The sequence below is a fragment of the Triticum dicoccoides genome, chromosome 2A, assembly GCF_002162155.2.
Source record: "Triticum dicoccoides isolate Atlit2015 ecotype Zavitan chromosome 2A, WEW_v2.0, whole genome shotgun sequence".
NCBI classification, from domain to species: Eukaryota; Viridiplantae; Streptophyta; class Magnoliopsida; order Poales; family Poaceae; genus Triticum; species Triticum dicoccoides.
Genome location: NC_041382.1, coordinates 512,940,093 through 512,958,582, shown reverse-complemented (window position 1 = coordinate 512,958,582; position 18,490 = coordinate 512,940,093). Strand labels below are relative to the sequence as shown.

The following is an 18,490-nucleotide window of genomic DNA, read 5'->3' as shown; positions in this document are numbered from 1 at the left end:
GAAGTAGGAAGCTTCTCTTGGCTTCACGTTCACAAAAGTCAGCAATCTGTCAAAGGCCACGTGGAAATCTTACAAAATCTTCACCAGCGTATGAAAAGGCCGAGGCCTCATTTGGTTTGAAAGATTTTTATAGAAAAAACATAAGAACAAGGATTTCATAGAATTTTCTTGGATAGATGCATTCGATATATAGAAAAGGCGTACAGAAATTATATATAAATATTATTTATTTTCTGTGTTTTAAGAGAAATCAATACATCAACTCAAAGCTTATTTTGCACGGAAGACAATTCTTTAGGATGACAAGTGTCATCCTATCAAATTCATATACTATTCATAATTCTTATATTTTAGTTTCCTCCAAACCGAATGAGCCCCAAACCTATGGTCAATTCCAAAGAATCGCCAAAACCACCACACGGTGCTAAGCTTTGCAAGTACGGAGTCTCTCCGTTCCGAATTACTTATCTTAGATTTGTCTAGATACAAAGGTATCTAGCACTAAAATGAGTCTAGATACATCCGTATCTAGACAAATCCAAGACAATAATTCGGAACGAAGGGAGTAGTACTTTAAAATATGTGCTAGATGAACCTAACGTGGCATCCACGTTTCCCATACTATTACAAAACGCAGTATATGCGTATCGTCGTATGCTTGTGTAGCACAAAAGACCAGTAGGACTTGCTGCTGATAAACTTAACAGAGTCACATAACCCAATGTATGATGTCACCTCGTTCCAATGGCAAAGATTTTTAATCTCAGTCCGCACTTCTATCGGATTCTTTACAGCATAACACTAGGTACAATAATGCATGAATATGCCAAGAATAAACACTGCTGTCTGTGTGTGATTGCTCAAAACTTTACGCAGTATGTTCCCAAAAATATAGCCATCTTCTGCAAAGAAGCGATCTCGCTTTGCATCGGTGATATGGCAAAAAAAATCCTCATGCAGATGCAACTAAGATAACTGAAACGTGGGCTCTGAATTGTCTGGGCTTGGAACATAACTGGAGCAAAAATGGCACTCTTTTTCTCTGATTCGACTGCTATTAACCCACTGTCCATCCACGTTGTGCAAGCACTTCACGAACCCGTGCAGCCACATCAATGGCATCGTTCAGAGGAGGGTAGCTCCAGCTGTCTGACATCTACAATGGAGGAAAGGGTCATGTAGACATGCCATGAATTTGCTCTTGAGAAATGTGTGGCCAGAAAGGGGAAAAGGAACACTCTCGTTTCTCGCAATATGGTAAAATTGTAACAGAAGTACACGATTTGGTCTTGATAAGGAGTAACTAGAGAGATGTGAACTGAGAAGGGATAGCAAACTTACATCTTCCGATCCAGTTAAAGGACGAACAGCCCCTCGTTTCTGCAGAGTGTTGTGGAAATCTGAGAATTTCCACCTGCAATGCTCAGTTCCAACAACATAGACCGGCTTCCTGAAAGAGAGGCAATAGGAAGCTTAGCTACTTACTGTCCTAAACAGGAACAACGAGTATAAGTATACAGCACTAACTCACCCAGTGCTGCACGCCTCACTTAGCATACTTATCGAGTCTGCTGTTATGATGAAAGCATCGGCCCATGCAAGATGCCCTAGGTGTGGGTTAGGTTCTGCAGCATATGAAAATTCGATCAGCATAAATTCTGCATTGCGTTGAAAAATCAAAACATCTGAAAATGCCATTTTTTTTATTTGGTACTATCTACCTTCACCACCCCAAATGTAGAACTTTGGATGTGTGCTGAACTCTCTCAATATAAGATCGGACACCTGCCAAAAAAAGGGTTCCAAAAAATTAACTGTGCACAATTTCATAAAACAAGATATGAGCAACCAATGGTCCTACCTTTTGTGGTGTTCTCCTGGAAAATGAAATTCTGACACTTCCACAGGTCTCTGAAACATTGTGCAGTGAGCTTACCAACTGCTTGGCAAGGTCTACACCATAATTACAGTTTCCTGAGAATTGAAATGCCATGCATTAGATCTATATATATCAGCGTGTAAGCAGAAACTGCTCAAACTGTGGTCTCAAAATTCTAAAAGTACGAAGCAAGTGAATGCATAAAAATGCTTGTATTTTGTTAGCAACAGCAACTTGGCAAATTTGAACAAGATAAATAGAGTAGTAATAATACCCCCGCCCCAACTCACACACCCAGGTCTCCAAAATATTTTTCAATAAATTTTTTGAAGTATCTTTTATCATTTTAATGTGGTTAACTCCAATCTAAATAATCATACAGATATCATTGGCCAGATATTTAGAAGTTTCACTGCACACATCCCAAGACGCCACTCCTGTGTATGGAGGGAGTAAGATGAAGAGAAAACATGTGGAATGCAAGAGTTTACACGAATGAGAAAAATGGAAGGCGCGGCTTCGAAATTTATTTACCATGTCCTGTTTCTATGAGCATACAGTCTAACTTAAATTCCACAATTAAATTGTGCGATACATGATCAGATGCAAATAAAAATAACTTGTCCTGCTTGGTTTCATGATTTTGTAAGAAGAAAAACGCAGTATAACAATGGAATTCCTGATAAAGTGTAAATTTGGGATTAAGGCATTCAGAAAATGCACGTACTCCATCTCAGTTCGGAAGGTTTATCTTCATGATACAAAATACTTTGTTTCAGGTGATGTATATTAGACTTGAGTGTTTGCAATTAGTAACAAAACCTTATTTAAGTTGGCAACCCTGTCTATTAAAGTAACCCAACAAGGCAACAACCCCATCTTTTAAGATGTAAAATGTATTATATTTATACCTATTATTGCATTAAAGCATACTACAGCTAAAGACATCAAATTTATTCAATTGGCATACTCTAACACAAATGCTGTTCTAATCCAGAGTGCATGAAATATCGGCTACTGAATAACATGAGATTGTTCTTACTCGATAACATGCGTACCAAACCCAAACAAAAAGGAAAGGGCAGGATAAATCAGTAGGTCAAGATATAGGGCCTGTTTGGTTGATGACTAATAACTTCGCCACAACTAACCTTAGGCAAAGTGTGGCTGCCACAAAAAGTGTGGCTAACAAAATGGCCACCACAAGTGTGGCAAGATTTGGCAAAAAATTGAGCCTATGACATGTGGACCATATGGCAAGCCACAAATGTGGCAATGAACCAAACACATGCCTAGAATGTTGTGGCATGACTAAGGTTAGGCGTGGCAACCTTAGGCTGGAAACCAAACAGGCCCATAAATTGGTTCTCTTGCCACAGTCAAATAAGTCATCTGTTTTGTAGTTATGTGTAGTGTGTCACAGATGGTGGGGCAGCCAACCATTCGATGAACTACTCCAACTGGCGTGCAGAAATGATGGGGGGTTACATAGACATTGCTACTAGGTGAGATAGGGGGCATGGGCATGAGGCCCCAGCCTTCAAACAGAAAATCCAGAACATGAGCTTCACATTCGTGTACTGCACTAAATGATATGGAGGACATCGATTTGGCAACGCAGTGGCTTGTTCAATGACATGTCGTGAAACAGGGATACGACAGATTTTCTCTAACATGTAGGCAGGAAGGGAAGGAGGAGTTTACTTGTTGGTCCTCCAATATTTACTACTACCAATGGCTTTGGCAAGGGAGCAAGTTCATCATGCCAGTTTGTAGCAGCAATGCGTAGTGCAGCAGAATCTGCTTGGTGAAGTGCTCCAGATGTCAGGACCTAGCTTTCCAACGTTCAAAGTTTAGAACTAGAACAGCTGGATGAAAACATATGAAGATTTGCAAGGAAAAAAAAAAGCAGCATACCACATTCGGACCGGGTGGTTCTCGTGGAGTAATCCATCTCCGGAAAAGCCACGGTACTTCTTGTTGTCCCTTTGCAGTTAAAGCGTAGTAATCATGGCGAGGAGTCACCACCAAATCGAACCTATCAAGGCGATACCTGGGGTGTTGTATCTGACATAGAAAATACAGTATAATTAAACTCAGCTCAAATTTGGATGGCAAGCAGCACAATGGCTCATATCCCTAGCTGAGTAACAACTGAAAAATTATCAAATAAGCCACTGATATTTGTTTCAGTATCCTACCTGAATGACAAAGACATTATCTGGAGCTAAACACCTTACAGAGCTTGCATATGGTATGGTATCACGGCCACAAGCAACAACTATGGCCAGGCCTTCCCTGAAAGCGAATCAAACTTTGAGGAAATAGAGCAGAAGAACTATATGCCAGGAACGTTTGAATACTTATGGCGCAAACATACTAAAGAATGTTTAGGCTAGCCTACATTTTTCATATGAAACTGACCAATCAGAAGTATGTTTTAATAGGTTGCCTATTTCAAATTCATGAAAGAACACATTCTCTTTCAAATGTTCTTCCTGGAAGTATGGTACAAGTATTCAAGGATATGACATGTTCGACATAGTGGTATGTCACGATAGTGATACTGATATGACATATTCTTACAGGTTCCATCACCAAGAAGAGAAATGAAAACGAATTATATGATTCTACTATATCTTCCTGATATACCAACACAAGCTCAGCCATAAGCAGTCAGTGTGGTGATTATAACTTATAATTAAGTCATAAAGTTGTTAGACCAGGTAATAAAGTAATCAACGACATAAGCAACAATATAAGAAATGTGAACCTTACTTCTCGAAGGTATCACGGACCATTGTCACTATCCTTTTGGAATCTGCTTCTAGTATAGAAGACAATCCAAGAGATTGAACATTACTGACAGGATAAGGTGCTGACAGTTTTCCTTGAAACAGTGTTGTGAATGTCGTGTTAGACAGTATATGTCTGAGTACTTGGTCCACCATTTTATGCAAGGAGATAGGGAGAAAGTGCAGCCACTTGTTGATTCCTCCGGTTGGCCTGATAATACGCTGCATGACAAAATATATTTCAACAAAAAAGTTAATAATGAGAGTACTCAAGATCCATAAGAACGGCAAAAAAAAGCATACTGAAGAGGTCAGTGACATAGTTATATAATTGGACCTAAGAAAAATACCGAGAAAGATAAAGATAGCGAATATCAATAAGAATTTGCATTATATTAAGTTCCTATTTATATTGTTAACCGAACTAATACACATGCATATGAGTAACTACAGACTAGACAGAAATGACAAGCATTATATTAACTTTTCACTGGCATGGTTTTCTTATTTACTATGTTGTTAACTGAGCCCATGCAGGACTATAAGTAACAGCAATCCAGAAAGAAATGACAATCTATTTAGAGTATTTGAAGGTAGAGCCATTCCCAGATTCCAATCAGTACGTCACAACCCAAAATTCAATCCATGGACACCACATGACAAAGAGAGCACTAAGCCACTAAGGCACTACATGCTGCTGAAACCCCATGAATGCACAGAGCAAAGGCCAGGCCAAGAATTAAGCGGTACCAAATCCAAAAATCGCCATCTGAGAATTAAGTGGATGAGACGTTTCAGAATTAACTTGACAGGGTGACAATAATGTTTACCCCCCTAATTTGCAGCAACAGACTACAACACTGACATGGTAAAAGTTTTAAAAGAAGAGACTGTAGTGACAATTAACGAACCCCTCTAAAAGCTAGAAGCAATCCTCTTACACTACTTACTGAGGTCAAGGCTATGTTGTGCTTAAACCATGATTACACCTCCAAAACCAAGCCTTGAACATGTTGCTCTTACTCTCTAGCAGCTTGCGTTTAGGAATGATGACTAGTTGCCATATAAGAGCAACTCTAGTAGAGTCGCCATATCGGCTCGATCCTTAACCGCCTGTTTGGCGATTTTGACCGGAAAGTCTGCTCTAGCAGAGTCGTCATCCCGCCCTGGATCGCCATAATTTATGGAGGCCGCTCCAAATCAAGCCCCCGAGCCTCCATATTTGGAGGCCGTGGGGTGTTGCTTTGGAGCGCGCTCCATCACTAACCGCCCACGCAGGAGGAAAGTTTCACCTCTCTCCTCATCCTCCCGTGCGGCCCATCTTCCTTCCATGCCAATAGCGCGGACAGCAGAAGCTCATCTCAGCGGGAAACGGGCCAATTAATGGCGGATGCCGCATGCCCAACTGCCCGTGCAATCTGCCGCCATGTTTTCCCGCTGCCTGGTCCTATAAAAAGGCCGTCGCCACCCCGGGTTGCCCCAGAGCTCCACTTCCTCTTCGCCTCTACTTTCACCATGCCGCTTCCCCTTCCGCTGGACTGGGTTCCGCTCTTGGAGGAGGAGGAACGGATGCTCGACAAGGAAGTGGAGGAAGAGGCCGCCGAAATCGATGAGGAGATGGACCGCCGCGGCGCGTTGGAGGCTGCGCAGGAGGGATCTTGCCACAACAAAATCTTCAAGGAGACCATCGTCAGGCAGGCGTTGGCGGCGGGGAGGGACCACGCTGTCTAGCTTGAGTACGAGAAGGCATCGGCGGATTTTGTGGTGGAGAGGAAGCATGACAGATGGCGCAAACTCAACACAGAGACGGTCAGATTCGGACGAATCACGCCATATTGGGCCTTGCCCCCACTTATAAAGCCATCCCCGACCTCGACGACCGCACGGGACAGGAATGGGACGAAGACGAGGTCACCCAATTCCGCCGCTCCAGCCTGAACCGCGACGGACTGTCACACCGCCTCGTCTAGACTCGCCACATATGTGCCCCCATGCATGGCATTTACCATCGACATGGGGCTCAAAATCAAGCTATAGTCACTAAATATATGTAAAAGAGACAAATTTTGAACACATGTGATATAAAAATGTCATTAATCGACTTTTCTCCCTCCATGTAACAACTTTGTAACGCAATGTTTAGTCAAGTGTTCAATCCCTCAAATTGAGTGTATGAGTATTGAGGTGATGCAATAAAAAAAGAAAATAATATGGAGGCTGCAATATGGCGCATTTGAGTTTGCGCGTCGCCTCGGCAGCCTCCATAATATTACGGAGCGTGCTCCCTACATGTTTTGGAGGCTGCCAATATGGTGACTCTGCTAGAGTTGCTCTAACATAGTATCTAACAACAGCCATGTCAAGGTAGTATAATGTTACAGCAAAAATATAAGATGATCAAATCAACCTCTTATCAAAGCTGAGTGCAAAAGAAGAGCTAACAAAACGCCACATCATCTGAAATGCTTTGTGGCGTCTGATAAGCATCCAAGAAGCCAAATACATATTTAGAGCTTCTTCTAGAGAATTCACTTTTAGGGAATACCTGAATAGGCTCAACCGGATAATTCTAGAATCCACTACTTTTGATCCTCTTCTAGAGAATTCACTTTTAGAAAATACCTGAATAGGCTCCTGGTACATGTACTTCAAACAAAACATAATTCCAGTAACTAAATTATACACATCCGCCTAATCTTCTCCGTTGCAAGTAAATTGGTTGCAAGCAACGGCCTTTATTCTAGTAAAATTACTAAGCAAATAATTAAATCGCAATACGCGATGCCACGCTAAGCTGATGACATGATTAACAAGGGCACTAACAACGATCCTGTCACACAGTCATAGCAGGACGAGAGGAAACGAGAGGGGCGGCGCTCTGCTTACGTAGAGCGTGAGGCGGTCGGCCAGGCCGAGGGCGCGGACGAGGCCGAGGCACTGGTTCTCGGCGCCGGCGCAGCCGTTCCCGATGACGACTGCGCGGCGCACCGCGGCCACGCCACCCGCGAAGATCTCCGGCGCCCGATCCACCTCGCCCGGCGGCTCCGGCAGCAACAGCGGCCGAATCGACATGGCTAGCTCGCCGGCTGTGAAATCGGAGCGGGAGGAGCTGGGCGTGGGGGCCTGGGGGCTGTGGCTTGGGAAGCAGGACGCGAAGGGATCAGTGAGGGGCGACTCGAAGGGCGATGCGATTTGGTGCGAGCCAGTCTTGCGGGAGAAGTTTGGTTTTTCATCCCTTTTTGCGTCTGCCGAGAGACGGAGGGAGTGGCCTGGTGGGGAGCGGGGGTTGGAAAAGGGAGGAGGCGACTTTTTTTTGAAGTTACGAGTAAGTTTTTTTTTAACAAATGATACTTTATTTTATGGAAATATGTATGTGGCAACCATGTGACAGATTGTAAAACTGCCACACGATCTTATCAGTGTCTGTTTTGAATCCGCAACAGTGCCGCCGGATCCCAGCCTCCCGCGCTGCCCCACGAGCTCCTGCTCCACGAGGGGCCAACGTTCTGGAGGAGTACGCCGTGAGAGCCGAGGCCGCCGCTGAGGACGAAGACGATGGCGCCCGACGCCATGTTTGACGCGATCCTGGTGTTGGGGAACATAGTAATTTCAAAAAAAAATCTACGCACACGCCAGATCATGGTGATGCATAGCAACGAGAGGGAAGAGTATCGTCCACGTACCCTCGTAGACCGTAAGCGGAAGCATTATGAGAAGGCGGTTGATGTAGTCGAACATCTTCACGGTCCGACCGATCCAAGTACCGAACGCACAGCACCTCCAAGTTCAGCACACGTTCAACTCGATGACGTCCCATGAACTCCGATCCAGCAGAGCTTCACGGAAGAGTTCCGTCAGCACGACAGCGTGTTGACGGTGATGATGTTGCTACCGACGCAGGGCTTCGCCTAAGCACCTCTACGATATAATCGAGGTGGATTATGGTGAAGGGGGGCACCGCACACGGCTAAGGCATTAATGATCAACTTCTGTGTCTAGAAGTGCCCCCTGCCCCCGTATATAAAGGAGCAAGGGGGAGGCCGGCCGGCCCTCTATGGCGCGCTAGGAGGAGGAGTCCTCCTCCTAGTAGGAGTAGGACTCCCCTCTTTCCTACTCCTACTAGGAGGGGGAAAGGAAGGGGGGAGGGAGAAGGAAAGGGGGGCGCCCCCCCCCTCCTAGTCCAATTCGGACCAGAGGGGGAGGGGTGCGCGGCCTGCCCTAGGCCAGTCCTCTCTCTCCACTAAGGCCCATAAGGCCCAATATTTCTCCCGGGGGTTCCGGTAACCCTCTGGCACTTTGGTTTTCTCTGAAATCACCCGGAACACTTCCGGTGTCCGAATATAATCGTCTTATATATCGATCTTTACGTCTTAACCATTTCGAGACTCCTCGTCATGTCCATGATCATATCCGGGACTCCGAACTACCTTCGATACATCAAAACACAAAAGCTCATAATACCGATCGTCACCAAACTTTAAGCGTGCGGACCCTACGGGTTCGAGAACTATGTAGACATGACCGAGACACGTCTCCGGTCAATAACCAATAGCGGAACCTGGATGTTCATATTGGCTCCCACATATTCTACGAAGATCTTTATCGGTCAAACCGCATAACAGCATACGTTGTTCCCTTCGTCATCGGTATGTTACTTGCCCGAGATTTGATCGTCGATACCTCAATACCTAGTTCAATCTCGTTACCGGTAAGTCTCTTTACTCGTTCTGTAATGCATCATCCCGCAACTAACTCATTAGTTACAATGCTTGCAAGGCTTATAGTGATGTGCATTACCGAGTGGGCCCAGAGATACCTCTTCGACAATCGGAGTGACAAATCATAATCTCGAAATACGCCAACTCAACAAGTACCTTCGGAGACACCTGTAGAGCACCTTTATAATCACCCAGTTACGTTGTGACGTTTGGTAGCACACAAAGTGTTCCTCCGGTAAACGGGAGTTGCATAATCTCATAGTCATAGGAACATGTATAAGTCATGAAGAAAGCAATAGCAACATACTAAACGATCAAGTGCTAAGCTAACGGAATGGGTCAAGTCAATCACATCATTCTCCTAATGATGTGATCCCGTTAATCAAATGACAACTCATGTCTATGGTTAGGAAACATAACCATCTTTGATCAACGAGCTAGTCAAGTAGAGGCATACTAGTGACATTCTATTTGTCTATGTATTCACACATGTATTATGTTTCCGGTTAATACAATTCTAGCATGAATAATAAACATTTATCATGATATAAGGAAATAAATAATAACTTTATTATTGCCTCTAGGGAATATTTCCTTCAGTCTCCCACTTGCACTAGAGTCAATAATCTAGTTCACATCGTCATGTGATTTAACACCAATAGTTCACATCTTTATGTGATTAGTTCACATCTTCATGTGACTAACACCCAAAGGGTTTACTAGAGTCAATAATCTAGTTCACATCGCTATGTGATTAACACTCAAAGAGTGATCATGTTTTGCTTGTGAGAGAAATTTAGTCAACGGGTCTGCCACATTCAGAGCCGTATGTATTTTGCAAATTTTCTATGTCTACAGTGCTTTACACGGAGCTACTCTAGCTAATTGCTCCCACTTTAAATATGTATCTAGATCGAGACTTAGAGTCATCTAAATCGATGTAAAAAGCTTGCATCGACGTAACTTTTTACGACGAACTCTTTTATCACCTCCATAACCGAGAAATGTTTCCTTAGTCCTCTAAGGATAATTTTGACCGCTATCCAGTGATCTACTCCTAGATACTATTGTACTCCCTTGCCAGAATCATGCTAAGGTATACAATAGGACTGGTAAACAGCATAGCATACTTTATAGAACCTATAACTGAGGCATAAGGGAATGACTTTTCATTCTCTTTCTATTTTCTGATGCGGTCGGGTTTTGAGTCTTTACTCAACTTCACACCTTGCAACACAGGCAAGAACTTCTTCTTTGACTGTTCCATTTTGAACTACTTCAAAATCTTGTCAAGGTATGTACTCATTGAAAAAACTTATCAAGCGTTTTGATCTATCTCTATAGATCTTGATGCTCAATGTGTAAGCAACTTCATCGAGGTTTTTCTTTGAAAAACTCTTTGCAAACACTCCTTTATGCTTTCCAGAAAATTCTACAATATTTCCGATCAACAATATGTCATTCACATATACTTATCGGAAATGTTGTAGTGCTCCCACTCACTTTCTTGTAAATACAGGCTTCACCGTAAGTCTGTATAAAACCATATGCTTTGATCAACTCATCAAAGCGTATATTCCAACTCCGAGATGCTTGCACCAGTCCATAGATGGATCGTTGGAGCTTGCTCACTTTGTTAGCACCTTTAGGATCGACAAAACCTTCTGGTTGCATCATATACAACTCTTCTTTTAAGAAATCCATGAAGGAATATAGTTTTGACATCCATTTACCAGATTTCATAAAATGCGGCAACTGCTAACATGATTCGGACAGACTTTTAAGCATCGATATGAGTGAGAAAATCTCATCGTAGTCAACACCTTGGACTTGTCGAAAACATTTTTGTGATAATTCGAGCTTTGTAGATAGTAACACTACTATCAGCATCCGTCTTCCTCTTGAAGATCCATTTATTCTTAATGACTCACCGATCATCGGTCAAGTCAATCAAAGTCCATACTTTGTTCTCATACATGGATCCCATCTCAGATTTTATGGCCTCAAGCCATTTCGCGGAATCTGGGCTCATCATTGCTTCCTCATAGTTCGTAGGTTCTTCATGGTCTAGTAACATGACTTCCAGAAAGGATTACCGTACCGCTCTGGTGCGGACCATACTCTGGTTTTCCTACGAGGTTCGGTAGTAACTTGATCAGAAGTTTCATGATCATCATCATTAGCTTCCTCACTAATTGGTGTAGAGATCACTTGAACTGATTTCTGTGATGAACTTTTTTCCAATTCGGGAGAAGGTACAATTACATCATCAAGTTCTACATTCGTCCCACTCACTTCTTTCGAAAGAAACTCCTTCTCTAGAAAGGATCCACTTTTAGCAACAAAGATCTTGCCTTTGGATCTGTGATAGAAGGTGTACCCAACAGTTTCCTTTGGGTATTCTATGAAGACACATTTCTCCGGTTTGGGTTCGAGCTTATCAGGTTAAAACTTTTTCACATAAGCATCGCAGCCCCAAACTTTAAGAAATGACAGCTTAGGTTTCTAGCCAAACAACAGTTCATATGGTGTCGTCTCAACGGATTTAGATGGTGCCCTATTTAACGTGAATGCAGTTGTCTCTAATGCATAACCCCAACATGATAGTGATAAATTGGTAAGAGACATCATAGATCGCACCATATCTAATAAAGTACGGTTATGACGTTCGGACACACCATTACACTCTGGTGTTCCAGGTGGCGTGAGTTGCAAAACTATTCCGCATTTGTTTCAAATGAAGACCAGACTCGTAACTCAAATATTCTCCTCCACGATCAGATCGCAGAAACTTTATTTTCTTGTTACGATGATTTCACTTCACTCTGAAATTCTTTGAACTTTTCAAATGTTTCAGACTTATGTTTCATCAAGTAGATATACCCATATCTGCTCGAATTATCCGTGAAGGTCAGAAAATAACGATACCCACCGCGAGCCTCAACACTCATCAGACTGCATACATCAATATGTATTATTTCCAATAAGTCAGTTGCCCGCTCTGTTGTTCCGGAGAACGGAGTCTTAGTCATCTTGCCCATGAGGCATGGTTCGCAAGCATCAAGTGATTCATAATCAAGTGATTCCAAAAACACATCAGCATGGAGTTTCTTCATGCGCTTTACACCAATATGACCTAAACGGCAGTGCCACAAATAAGTTGCACTGTCATTATTAACATTGCATCTTTTGGCTTCAATATTATGAATATGTGTATCATTACGATCGAGATTCAATAAACCATTTATATTGAGTGTATGACCATAGAAGGTTTTATTCATGTAAATAGAACAACAATTATTCTTTGACTTAAATGAATAACTGTATTGCAATAAACATGATCCAATCATATTCATGCTTAATGCAAACACCAAATAACATTTATTTTAGGTTCAACACTAATCCCGAAAGTATAGGGAGTGTGCGATGATGATCATATCTATTTTGGAACCACTTCCAACACACATCGTCACTTCACCCTTAACTAGTCTCTGTTCACTCTGCAACTCCCGTTTTGAGTTTACTAATCTTAGCAACTGAACTAGTATCAAATACTGAGGGGTTGCTATAAACACTAGTAAAGTACACATCAATAACATGTATATCAAATATACTTTTTTTCACTTTGCCATCCTTCTTATCTGCCAAATACTTGGGGTAGTTCTGCTTCCAGTGACCAGTCCCTTTGCAGTAGAAGCACTTAGTCTCAGGCTTAGGTCTAGACTTGGGCTTCTTCACTTGAGCAGCAACTTGCTTCCCGTTCTTCTTGAAGTTCCCCTTCTTCCCTTTGCCCTTTTTCTTGAAACTAGTGGTCTTGTCAACCATCAACACTTGATGCTTTTCTTGATTTCTACCTTCGTTGATCTCAGCATCACGAAGAGCTTGGGAATCGTTTCCATTATCCCTTGCATATTATAGTTCATCACGAAGTTCCAGTAACTTGGTGATAGTGACTAGAGAACTCTATAAATTACTATCTTATCTGGAAGATTAACTCCCACTTGATTCAAGCAATTGCAGTACCCAGACAATCTGAGCACATGCTCACTGGTTGAGCTATTCTCCTCCATCTTTGTAGGCAAAGTGCTTGTCAAAGGTCTCATACCTTTCGACATGGGCATGAGTCTAAAATACTAATTTCAACTCTTGGAACATCTCATATGCTCCTGGCATTCAAAATGTCTCTGAAACCTCGATTCTAAGCCGTAAAGCATGGTGCACTAAATTATCGAGTAGTCATCATATCGAGCTCGCCAAATGTTCATAACGTCTGCATCTGCTCCTGCAATTGGTCTGTCACCTAGCGGTGCATCAAGGATATAATTCTTCTATGCAGCAATGAGGATAATCCTCAGATCACGGATCCAATCCGCATCATTGCTACTAACATCTTTCAACTTAGTTTTTCTCTAGGAATATATCAAAATAAACGGGGAGCTACATCGCGAGCTATTGATCTACAACATAGTTATGCAAATACTATCACGACTAAGTTCATGATAAATTAAAGTTCAATTAATCATATTACTTAAGAACTCTCACTTAGATAGACATCCCTCTAGTCATCTAAATGATCACGTGACCCAAATCAACTAAACCATGTCCGGTCATCACGTGAGATGGAGTAGTTTTCAATGGTGAACATCATTATGTTGATCATATCTACTATATGATTCACGCTCGACCTTTCGGTCTCCAGTGTTCAGAGGCCATATCTGCATATGCTAGGCTCGTTAAGTTTAACCCGAGTATTCTGCATATGCAAAACTGGCTTGCACCCGTTGTATGTGAACGTAGAGCTTATCACACCCGATCATCACGTGGTGTCTCGGCATGACGAACTTTCGCAATGGTGCATACTCAGGGAGAATACTTGTACCTTGAAATTTAGTGAGAGATCATCTTATAATGCCACCGTCGATCTAAGCAAAATAAGATGCATAAAAGATAAACATCACATGCAATCAATATAAGTGATATGATATGGCCATCATCATCTTGTGCTTGTGATCTCCATCTCCGAAGCACCGTCATGATCACCATCGTCACCGGCGCGACACCTTGATCTCCATCATAGCATCGTTGTCGTCTCGCCAACTATTGCTTCTACGACTATCGCTACCGCTTAGTGATAAAGTAAAGAAATTACATGGCGATTGCATTGCATACAATAAAGCGACAACCTTATGGCTCCTGCCAGTTGCCGATAACTCGGTTACAAAACATGATCATCTCATACAACAAAATATAGCATCATGTCTTAACCATATCACATCACAACATGCCCTGCAAAAACAAGTTAGACGTCCTCTACTTTGTTGTTGCAAGTTTTACGTGGCTGCTATGGGCTGAGCAAGAACCGTTCTTACCTACGCATCAAAACCACAACGATAGTTTGTCAAGTTAGTGTTGTTTTAACCTTCTCAAGGACCGGGCGTAGCCACACTCGGTTCAACTAAAGTTGGAGAAACTGACGCCCGCTAGCCACCTGTGTGCAAAGTACGTCGATAGAACCAGTCTCGCGTAAGCGTACGCGTAATGTTGGTCCAGGCCGCTTCATCCAACAATACCGTCGAACCAAAGTATGACATGCTGGTAAGCAGTATGACTTGTATCGCCCACAACTCACTTGTGTTCTACTCGTGCATATAACATCTACGCATAAACCTGGCTCTGATACCACTGTTGGGGAACGTAGTAATTTCAAAAAAAATACGCACACGCAAGATCATGGTGATGCATAGCAATGAGAGGGAATAGTATCGTCCACGTACCCTCGTAGACCATAAGCGGAAGCATTATGAGAACGCGGTTGATGTAGTCGAACGTCTTCACGATCCGACCGATCCAAGTACCGAACGCACGACACCTCCGAGTTCAGCACACGTTCAGCTCGATGACGTCCCACGAACTCCGATCCAGCAGAGCTTCACGGGAGAGTTCCGTCAGCACGACGGCATGTTGACGGTGATGATGTTGCTACCGACGCAGGGCTTCGCCTAAGCACCGCTATGATATACACTACAAAAAAATACACTTCCGTGATGATACGTGTTTGTCATAGTAGATCGCGTTTTTTGTCATGCATGTACATCCATGACGATTTTATGACAGAATCAAGATAGTCATACTTGTGCTGTCGTAGAAGTGTTCCATGACATTACCAAAATTATCATCATGGAAGTGTCCACTTCCATGACGATAAATCGTGCGTCATAGAAGTGCTTTCGTCAAGGGTGACCGACACGTGGCATCCACCGTAACAGAACGCCGTTAGGCTATCGGGTTGGATTTTGTATCCGATAACCCGTTAACAGCCCTGACCAATGGGGAATTTCCATGTGTAAAATTCTGATTGGCCGAAGGAAACACGTGTTGCCTCACCGTTGGGACAGATGTCATCCACTCATTGGACAGGAGGCACCTATGATAGGTCGACACGTGGCACGTCCCAACAGTGGCCCATTCCGGTGAAAAAGGTCGGCCCAGTAAAATTTAGTAGGCCGGCCCATATAAGGCCTACTTGTGTCAGGTCCATTTAAGCCCACGTCCCATATGAGATGTGCCAATTCGGCCCGTCAACGACCCGTTAAAGATTTGACACCATTGCAGCCCATCGTCAGTTGAGCCCGTTAACAGCTCACTATATATTTGGGCTCAATATCGGCCCGATGAGATTCTGTTAACGGCCTATTTAATGGATGGGCCATTTTTCAGGATGTACATCTTTCGGCCTTTTAGCGACCCATTTAAATATTGGGCTAATTTCCGGCCCGGTGTGTCTTTTAGCCTGTTGACGGCCCATAAATCTGATGGGCCATTTGTAGTCGGACCTGAGTTTCGGCCTTTTAGTGGCCCATTTAAGTGTTGGGCCAATTTCTGGCCCGGTGTCACTTTCAGCCTGTTAACGGCCCATAAATCAGTTGGGCCATTTGTAGTCGGACATGAGTTTTGGCCTTTTAGCGACCCATTTAAGTGTTGGGCCAATTCCCGACCCTGTGTGCCTTTCGGCCTGTTAACGGACCATAAATGAGTCGGGCCATTTGTAGTCGGACCTTAGTTTTGGCCTTTTAACGGCCCATGCCCTTCATGGTCCAATACCATCCCGGTTTCTCTTTCGGCCTGCTAAAGGCCCACAACATAGTTGGGCCGTTTACAATACGATCTGACTTTCGGCCTCTTAGCGGCCCATGCTCTTCATGGTCCAGTACAAGCCCGCTATCTCTTTCGGCCTGCTAAAGGCCTACAGTATAGTTGGGCCATATGTAGCCCAAACTTAGTAAAGGCCTGTTAAAGGCCCGTGAAATAAATTGGGGCCACCTGTTGCCCGCTTCGATGTCGGCCTGTTAACGACCCGGGAGGTAAGAGGGTCAACCATTAACTTTCAGCCCAGTAACGGCCCATTAACTTAATGGGCCCACTAAAGTTCGTTCATGTCTTTAGGCCAAATTAGATAATTTGAGCCCATTACGACGAGCAATTATGCACAGGACCAAAACCGATCAAGCAAAGGTATGACATACAGGGAATAACGTTGCACATCCAGCATATATTACAGGAAATTACATCCACTAGGCAATCAAAGATTGATGCCAGTGAAAATAAATGAGCATAACCTAACCATCTACAACGTCACAATCTGCAACCTCAGCACAGATGACGCCCATAAGCATGTGGGCAAGTTCTTGCTGCTTTGCTACACTGTCTCTGAAAACATTGATCAGTTGTTGTGTCGCATGACTCTGCACCTCTGATTCATCCACCATTTCCATCATTGCTTCAGCCATTAATTGGTTCACAAACATACATTTATTCCGTTGCATTCAAGATAGAGGATACTGAACAGATTCAGATGGCGATTTTGGCAAGCTTGTATTATTGATAGTGGAGAGTGTCTCGACCACTGCATCATAACATAAATTAGGACGGGAACCAAACAGATTAATCATGACTTATTGCCATATTACCTGGCCTAGATTTACTGGAAAGAAACAATGGGGTTGCCTTGCTGTTTTCAGAGTTTGTTTTCTTATCTTCAGCAACCTGCACAAAATTAACACACTAGCATTGCTATCATTGGCCAAGTCAGATAATAGGAAAGCAACATTGATACAATGAACGTTTGGGCAACTAGCCTACACCAAATTAACACAATATGGCACAACTATCATCAGCCAGGTAAGGTAATACGAAAGCAACATTGACACAATGATTGAATGGGCAACCAGAGAAGCACTACAATTCAGTAATGTGCGTGATATGAGATAGTACATTCATGCAGCTCAGTATGCAAAACTACCAGGCAGTTTTCCTTACAAAAATCAACATTGGCGACTTTAAAATTTTGCTACAACTAATTTTAGATCTGATAAAGGCTAGATTCACGCCGATTAACAAAATACATTGTAACACCCGGGATGTTACTTTCCCAATTTGTACTCCTACTCTTGTCGTTTCGGTGTTAAGTTATTTTATTTTCTCGGGTTCGGGTCTTGTCTCTGTGTGTTGTTTTCGTTTTCATGCATCTCATATCATGTCATCTTGTGCATTGCATTTGCATACGTGTTCATCTCATGCATTCGAGCATTTCCCCCGTTGTCCGTTTTGCATTCCGGCGCTTCGTTCTTCTCCGGTGGTCATTTCTACCTTTCTCTCGTGTGTGTGGATTAAACATTTCCGGATTGGACCGAGACTTGCCAAGCGACCTTGGTTTACTACCGGTAGGCCGCCTGTCAAGTTCCGTACCATTTGGACTTCGTTTGATACTCCAACGGTTAACCAAGGGACCGAAAAGGCCTCGTGTGTGTTGCAGCCCATCACCCCTCCAATTTGGCCCAAAACCCGCCTAAGCCTTCTCCATCATCTAGAGCGTTCGATCACGATCGCGTGGCCGAAAACCGCACCTCATTTGGACTCTCCTAGCTCCCTTTACCTCTATTTAAAGGCCTCTCCCCGAAAATCCGGATCCCCCTCGTCCGAAACCCTAAAAATCATCTCCGCGCCGGCCGGACACGTCCGCCCTGGCCGGACACCTCGCCGCCGCCCACTCCGCGCCTGCCACGTCACCACCGCCACCCGCGCACCGCCGTGGCCCGGAG

General features: G+C 43.4%; 1 protein-coding gene across 1 annotated transcript; it reads right to left on the bottom strand.

Annotated features, from left to right (window-relative positions):
• Positions 1 to 655: 655 nt before the first annotated feature.
• On the bottom strand, positions 656 to 7,924 carry LOC119355099 (mitochondrial fission protein ELM1-like). The gene is made up of 10 exons (XM_037621885.1): positions 7,561 to 7,924; positions 4,658 to 4,896; positions 4,081 to 4,177; positions 3,797 to 3,946; positions 3,584 to 3,710; positions 1,862 to 1,974; positions 1,722 to 1,785; positions 1,532 to 1,625; positions 1,342 to 1,450; positions 656 to 1,156 (listed from the first exon to the last, which is right to left on the bottom strand). Exons 1-10 carry the CDS (start codon positions 7,744 to 7,746, stop codon positions 1,058 to 1,060), a joined length of 1,278 nt encoding a protein of 425 aa, XP_037477782.1. The 5' UTR covers positions 7,747 to 7,924; the 3' UTR covers positions 656 to 1,057.
• Positions 7,925 to 18,490: the final 10,566 nt, after the last annotated feature.